The sequence below is a fragment of the Arachis ipaensis genome, chromosome B04, assembly GCF_000816755.2.
Source record: "Arachis ipaensis cultivar K30076 chromosome B04, Araip1.1, whole genome shotgun sequence".
Classification (NCBI taxonomy): domain Eukaryota; kingdom Viridiplantae; phylum Streptophyta; class Magnoliopsida; order Fabales; family Fabaceae; genus Arachis; species Arachis ipaensis.
The window spans coordinates 21,948,156-21,956,402 of record NC_029788.2 but is presented as its reverse complement, the minus strand read 5'-3'; the positions used below and the strand labels follow the sequence as shown (position 1 = coordinate 21,956,402).

General features: G+C 32.0%; 1 protein-coding gene across 1 annotated transcript; it reads right to left on the bottom strand.

Moving 5' to 3' along the window:
• On the bottom strand, positions 1,183 to 4,671 carry LOC110271462. The gene is made up of 4 exons (XM_021122386.1): positions 4,667 to 4,671; positions 3,229 to 3,887; positions 3,028 to 3,147; positions 1,183 to 1,295 (listed from the first exon to the last, which is right to left on the bottom strand). The coding sequence occupies exons 1-4, from the start codon at positions 4,669 to 4,671 to the stop codon at positions 1,285 to 1,287; spliced, it is 795 nt and encodes a 264-aa protein (XP_020978045.1). The 3' UTR covers positions 1,183 to 1,284.

Here is an 8,247-nt window from a genome sequence, read left to right as displayed (position 1 = left end):
CTTTCAAAAAAATTATTATTATTATTATTATTATTATTATTATTATTAGATGAGTCGTGCTATTTTCTTCCTATTTTGAGTGACTTGCATGCTAACTCAAAACTCATTCATCATCATTGTCGAATGAAATTTTAATAAGATTATATCAATTTTTGAATTAAACAAAAAATGAATTATCATTTTATACATCAATATTCTTTTCTTCTTTTTTACTCTTATTTTCTTTCTTTTTTTATTTTTTAATATTTATCTCTAGAATGATTAGAGATGACCACCAACAAAAAATAATTAAACTGAATTAAAGATAAATAAAAGAGCAATGACAGATATTCGAAAGAAAAAAAGATAACAAATAAAAATTTGATAAAGGTTTATAGTTTTCAACAATTTTTTTAATTATTAGTTGGATTTTTTCATTACCTTTTAAAATTATTAAAATGTATGTTCCTAAAAATTATTTTTTTCAATTATAACACATCTAAAATTATTAAGTTATACAGAAAATATTTTTGAAACACATCCAAAATCATAAATCTAAAATTTAAATTTAAACATTAAAAATAAAATTAATTTTTTATATCTTATTCGATAAAAACTCATCTAATATTTCTCTTTTTTTTAATAGTTAGATTTTTTCGTTACTTATTTGAATATTAATGCTTTTAAAAGTATTAAAATGTATGTTTGTAAAAATTTGTTTTTGTTTTCAATTGTAACACATCTAAAATTATTAAATGATAGATAAAATATTTCTGAAACACATCCAAAATCATAAATAAAAAATTTAAATTTAAACGTTAAATATAAAATTAATTTTTTTATATCTTATTCAATAAAAACTCATCTAATATTTTTTATTTTTTATTATTTGTTGAATTTTATAGTTACTTATTTGAACATTAATGCTTTTAAAATTATTAAAATGTATGTTTGTTGTAACATCCTCACTATCAGAAGTCACGCTTCCGGCTGCGCCACTCTGATAGCAAGAAGTATTACGACTACTTTACATACTAAATACTAAAATAGGAGCCTGTGACTCGACACTGTATCGCTTATTTCTTCAAAAACCGGAAATAAATACTTTATTTTAGCAAAAATACAAGCAGGCATAGATTCATATACAAAACTCCTTACATAATAACTCATAATATAATATACATATAAAACATACAACTCCTATCCCTCTTACAAATTTGTAATAACAAAGACGAGGGAAAAAAATAATCTAATTAATATAACAATATATAAATCAAACGCAGTATAACACTCCTTAATGCTTCTTCATCTGGTTCCTGAAAAGGTAAAGTTGTAGGGGGTGAGAACCTAACCACACGGTCTCACCACGGAGTTTTAAAGTTGTCATAAGAAGATATTTTATAAGAAAACTGTTTTCAAGCTCAGTGATTATCATTGCCTTATGAATCTTTTAAAAACCAATAGGTAATTGTTCAAAACATTTTCAAAGAAACAATGTTTAATCTTTCAGAAATCCGAAACCTTTCCTTTCTTATAAGAAACTTTCAATCAGAAACCAACCACGCAATCAAACAACACAATCATTAATATAGCACCAAAGTTCAATCTCAAATGTAGCACGCCAGGACAAACACAGGCAAGACAGACAAGAAAAGCACAAGTAGGCAGCAGTTACAGCAAATAGTCCAAGTAGCAGTTACGAATAGTTTAGCAATTAGGCAAACCAAAACAAGTTCAAACTCAAGCAAAGCATACAAATGCATATGATGCATGCCTGTCCTATGGCTAATGAGGCTCATCTGTCGGTTATCCAGCCAACCCGACAAGTCTGAATTGTACTTAGACTGTCCCCCGACGTGCATCCCCAAAAGTCTATGCATAGCTTTTTCTCAAATAATCAATATTACTCAATGGGGGTAACATTCCCGGGAATTTATATAGTGCTCGGTCACACACTTACATCGTAGGGTCAACAGAGTATCGAGTTTTCAACCTGGTACACGTGGTGGCAAGCCACGGCACTTAATCCAGGGAACCTCGTATCTCAGATATTTCAAATTCATAAGCCATATAAATAATTCAAAGATCATATCTCAACATTCTTAACATCATAATCATTCATTAATCCAAATCTCATTTCCAACTTCATTCAAAAACCATATTTCAAGAAAAATCCTCATCAATTCTCATCATCCTTCTTTCTATCCCATTCATTAACAGTCCTAATTCAAAACATAATTCTTTCTTTGATAAATAAATCAATCTTGAAGCATAGAACGTTTAAAAAACAAATCTTTTTAATTAACTACTTCAAATAAAGCTTCCAATTTTATAAAATTTCGGCAGCATTTTCTTTAAAACTCGGACACTGCCACCCTTTTCGGGTCCCATTCAAACATTTCTCAAATCCTTTCTCAACCATTTCCAAATCTCAACACTTTCCAAAATTCAACCAATTCCATTATCAAAGTATTTTCAAATCAGACCAATTCCAATAATGAAACTCTTTCTAAAGTCAAACCAGCTCAAATATTAAATTATTTATAAAATCAGACCGACTCAAAATCAAACCGGTTTAACTTCAAACGAAGAAAATCACTTTTTATAATAATCAAGTAAATAACTTTTCAAATCCATTTCTTATCAACAACCGTACTTCACTCAAGCAATCAAGCACCCAATAATCCAGTTCAACAATCTATTACATCCATAAGACAAATATAATCACATAAATATATCTTTTTGCATCAATATCTATTCATCACAACTCTGTAATGTAAATTAGATTTTAAGAAAAACCCCTACCTCGATTTAGTCAAAGCTCAGTAGTTAGACTTATCAATTCCTCTTTTGTTTATTTTCAATTTTACAGCAGCGGTAGCAACCTTGTTTATTTTCAGACAATATCAACAACGGCATCAAGAATCGCGGCAACAACACTTTTCTGACATAAATTGGAATTTAAAGCGAAATTGATATTGAGTGGAACAGAACGAAATTAGTAATGGAACATTTACGATAAATTGAAATAGAATCAAATAACCTCACCACGAGAAACAAAGCAGCAGTGACCCTCTGAACCGATCAGGCGGCAGCTCCGGCACTCCCCGAAGCTCCGGTGGTTCAATAACAACCTTAATTTCGACGCGCAAATACCGGAATCCAAACCTACGGTACCAGTATCTCAGAATCTCCAACAGATTGCAACGGAACATTGATTTCAAGAAGTTTCAGAAACAAAGTGCTTACCAAGAAGATAGGGGTTCTGGCGGCAGTTTCCAACATACACAGGCTTCAAAGGCGGTTTTCGGTGGCAGCAGCGCTCTCCGGCGGTAGAGGCGCAGTCAGAAGTCGCGGCCAGAAGCTTCGGAGGCGGCGGATTTGATGAGGATGGCCGGCGATAGGAGCGGCAACTGTGCGCGGTGGCTGGACAGGTCCCGATCCTCCCTTCCTCCCGGATCTCTCTCCTCTGCCTCACCCATGGACGACGGCGCTGACAGCTGCAGCAACGGCGACGGACTTCGCGGCAGGGACAGTGGCTGTGACAGGAGCCTGCGAGGACGGCGATAGACACGACGCGGCAATGGTTCGCGAGGCATGGTGCAGCGGCGGCGCGGCTTCTCTGCTCCCTCAACTCGGTGCTCGCTCTCTCGAATCTCCCTTCCGACGGCACAGCGATGGCGCCGTCTCCCTCTCTCTCCCTTCTCCCTTTCTCTCTTCTCTTCCTCCGATCCCATCTTTCTTTCCCTTTCTTTCTTTTTCCTGATTTTCTGAAGCTGAGGAAAGGGTATGGCGGTGCTGAAATAAGGAGGAAGGGGAAAAATGTAATAACATTAGGGTTAGAAGAGTGAGTCTGAGAATTTTGGTTATTTTTAATCAAATTAGGGTATAGAGTGTTAATTTGGAATCTAATTTAATCTTTAAAATTATTTTAAAATATTATTTGTTGTATTAAAATACTAATTGGTTTAAAATCAAAATCTCTAATTGAATTTACAAGATAATAAAATTAATTTTCTTTATTCCTAAAATTTGAGGTATTAAATCATAAAAATATCAATTATTTGATTTAATTCACATAAATATTTTTGTCATTCTGTAACTACTAATTTTATAATTTAAATATAGATAATAATTCAAAAATGATAATATTAGGTAAAATTTTAATTAATTATCAAAACTTGATTTAATTTTTGATTTAATTAGCTTTAATAAAATAATTTCTGAAGATAAAATTTCTAATGAATTAAATGAGTTGAAATTAATTCATAACAAGATTTATTTGAAAATTCTGGGTCTTACATCCTTCTCACCTTATAAAATTTTCGTCCTCGAAAATTGATACAAAATAAAAGAGATTTCATATTACTTCACTCTTGAACTTATTTAAAGAAAAGGTAAAAAGTTCTCAGTATATATATTCATATAGTTTCAAATACCAGAATTTTCGTATGGCATAAAGTTATAAAGGATATAAGTGTGATGCGAAACAGAAGTTACAAGATAGGCTTGATGTACAAGATGATATGTTTCAAACATGTGATGGTAAAGCAATGCAGCAAAAGGTTATAACACAAGTTGGGGTTAAAATGATGTGCTTAACGTCCACATACTGATCTTATATCAACTTTAGGGATTCAATTATTCAAACTTCAACATAATTTATCTCCACCATTCTTAACCGTACTTCATTGAGCAACTCATCCGAAAGTTCTCAACTTTGTTAAACACTTTGCAATCCTTACTACTGGTTATAAGTCCCACAACAACAAAACTCTTTCACGTAAAACAAGGTTTCACAACTCCCTGTGATGTCGTACACTTATGAGTTTCACCTATTGCATTAACTAAACGTGTCCTAAAGGACTAATGTGTCGTTTACTAAGTCTAATGGTCACACAAGATGCCAAAACTAATCTCGAGTATACTCAGAAGGATAGTAGACCATAGAAAAGGAAGAAAAGCGACAAGAACCGTGTTCGCGAAAATTTGAAAGAATTGCTGAAATCACAAGTAAACAAGGATGAACAAGTAATAAAGAGTGCTGGAAAGAGAGTCAACTAATATCTTTAAGGGTAACTCTTGAATCGAAGGAATTTGATAAGACCAATAAGATGAAAAACAATGCAGCATTTTGAAACGAATTCAAGCTGAGTCAAGTAAATATGAGGTTTGCAGAAGAAGTATATCCAAACCAAAGACAAAGTTTATAGAACTCAAGAGTATGGTTAAAAATATTTTCAAATGCATTGTTCGTAAAGAATGGAAACTTAAGGGGAAATCATTTCATGTTCTAAAAGAGAAAATGGGTAACAAACATCCTTCAAAAGAGTAATAAAAATGTAAATGTGGCATTATTTCAATATAAATTCAAGTGGAAATAGATTACACAAACTTTGTAAATGGAAAAATTAATTTGGCTAAGAGCAAAATTGTATTTTCTCTTCTTTTTTAAGCATGTATGAAAACTATAATCCTGTTGGAAGAAAATCCGAGATAAAGTTTTACTCATAAAAGAAAAGATGATGCATTACAATCAAACAGGTTTAAATCACATAGAAATTTTCAGATTATAAGGTAAAGGACTGTAAGCTAAATTGAAAACGATTTTATTAAAACTTCAATAGATGTATCGCCCCAAAACAAGTTCAAATCACACCAAAGAGAGGCACTGCTCAAGTAAAGCAATTCTAGTCAGGGACAACTTTGCATAAAAATAAATCGAAACTTGTTTAAAAAGGTTTAAATCAAAACTTCAATAATATACTTGAAGTCACAACTTTATAAGGATGTTCAATAATATTAAGATGTGCTAAAAAGGAAACTAACTCATTTTAAGAAAAAAACTTAAATCGAAGGATTTCAATTAGGATTCATAAAGCATGTCACTCATAGAAACGAAAAGCTTAAGAAGAAACTTAACAACTTAAAAAGTTGATTCAAAACTTAAATTTCTTCAAAAGAATTCAAAACTTTTTCAAAAATGGTTCAAAACAAAATTCTGAAAGTATACCTGAAATAACACCCTCGCAAGTATCATTTAAGAAGATCACGATGTGCTTAAAACGAAATCAGCCCATGGAAGAAAGGATCTTTAAATTAAGGGAATCCAAACAAGAACTCACTGGGTATGGATTATCAAATGAGTTTCCAATTGGTCTAAAGGAATACAAAACGTGCCAGGAAGACAACTCAATCAATAGAAAATTCTCAAGAAAGAACCTTTGACTAAAGAAAGACAAATAAAAGGACAAATGGTGCATTAGATGGAAACAAATTAAAGTTGACTCGGATGAGAATGAGTTTCACAAGAAATGGAAAACTAAGACTAATGGTAACGTTAAAAAAAAATAAAAGAGTAGTTAAAAACAGAATTAAATATGACATCCACAAAAATAAAAAGTTTAAAAAAGAAATTGGTCCATTCATAAGAATAAAGACATGAGTCCAACATTTTTTTGTAAGAACAACAATTGCATAAATAATATAGTATGCTAAACCAAATTCGAATAAAAATAAATTAGGTGAAGCTTACCAAACAAAACCAACTGGAAAGAGACAAAAACCTTTCTTTGAAAAATATCTAAATATATAGTCAAATAAGGATATTCGTAAAAACTATAATAAAATTGTTAGAAAATCAAATTGTATTTGAAGTATATATACATTTCCATAAATCAGTAAAGAAACAGGCAAGGTATTGGAAAAAACTAGTTTTAAACTGTATAAGGAACTTTCAACATTTATATAAAGAAGTACATATCAAATTAAAAGCGGTTGTGTATTTCAAATCAGAAACGGTTTTGTTAAGATTTAAAGAATGGCTGTAATTATTATCAAATAAGAGGAAAACTAAATTACAATTTATTTACAAAGGACTCAAAATATGAACTTAAAAAGGTGTCCGGCATCAAAACAGATTTAAATGTATATAAAAAAATACATGATTCAAAAAGAAGTGCCTAAATAAAGAAGGTAAATACACCGAGAGTTTTAAACAGGCATATGTAGTTAGGATCAAACAAAAGCATACGTGAACAAGAGAGTATGATTGAAAGATAATCTGTTCACTTTCCAAGAAAAGTATCGCAGACAAGAAACTTAGAGCATACCAAGCAGGAATAAGATACGTGATATTCGCAGAGTTCAAGACACCTAACCGAGTAACCTCAAGAATTAACTCCTAACGTTCCCAAAACCCGCAATTCGCATTACCTATGACTCGCATATTATCTATGATAACCCATTGGTGCTTCCATATACATAATTCACTAGTGTTAAGCCGGCCAAACTTAATACCAGGAATTATGCAATGCAAGACTAATGGCATTAATCAATAGACCGTCATGTGCATAAAGCTCTAATTCTCATTATTCAAACAAGACCTACTACATGACATACTCTCAGAGTATGCAATTGAAGCATAATCAGTCCATTCCCAAGGCTCTACAGGAAAGACTGCTCTGATACCATAATGTAACACCCTCACTATCAGAAGTCACGCTTCCGGCTGTGCCACTCTGATAGCAAGAAGTATTACGACTACTTTACATACTAAATACTAAAATAGGAGCCTGTGACTCGACACTGTATCGCTGATTTCTTCAAAAACCGGAAATAAATACTTTATCTTAGCAAAAATACAAGCAGGCATAGATTCATATACAAAACTCCTTACATAATAACTCATAATATAATATACATATAAAACATACAACTCCTATCCCTCTTACAAATTTGTAATAACAAAGATGAGGAAAAAAAATAATCTAATTAATACAACAATATATAAACCAAACGCAGTATAACACTCCTTAATGCCTCTTCATCTGGTTCCTGAAAAGGTAAAGCTGTAGGGGGGAGAACCTAACCACACGGGCTCACCACGGAGTTTCAAAGTTGTCATAAGAAGATATTTTATAAGAAAACTGTTTTCAAGCTCAGTGATTATCATTGCCTTATGAATCTTTTAAAAACCAATAGGTAATTGTTCAAAACATTTTCAAAGAAACAATGTTTAATCTTTCAGAAATCCGAAACCTTTCTTTTCTTATAAGAAACTTTCAATCAGAAACTAACCACGCAATCAAACAACACAATCATTAATATAGCACCAAAGTTCAATCTCAAATGTAGCACGCCAGGACAAACACAGGCAAGACAGACAAGAAAAGCACAAGTAGGCAGCAGTTACAGCAAATAGTCCAAGTAGCAGTTACGAACAGTTTAGCAATTAGGCAAACCAAAACAAGTTCAAACTCAAGCAAA

What these genes read in the sequence shown, in the direction of transcription:
- LOC110271462 (XM_021122386.1), bottom strand. An exon ending in CCAGAACCCCTATCTTCTTG is followed by an intron (nt 3,148 to 3,228) that starts GTAAGCACTTTG and finishes CTGGTACCGTAG; the next exon opens with GTTTGGATTCCGGTATTTGC.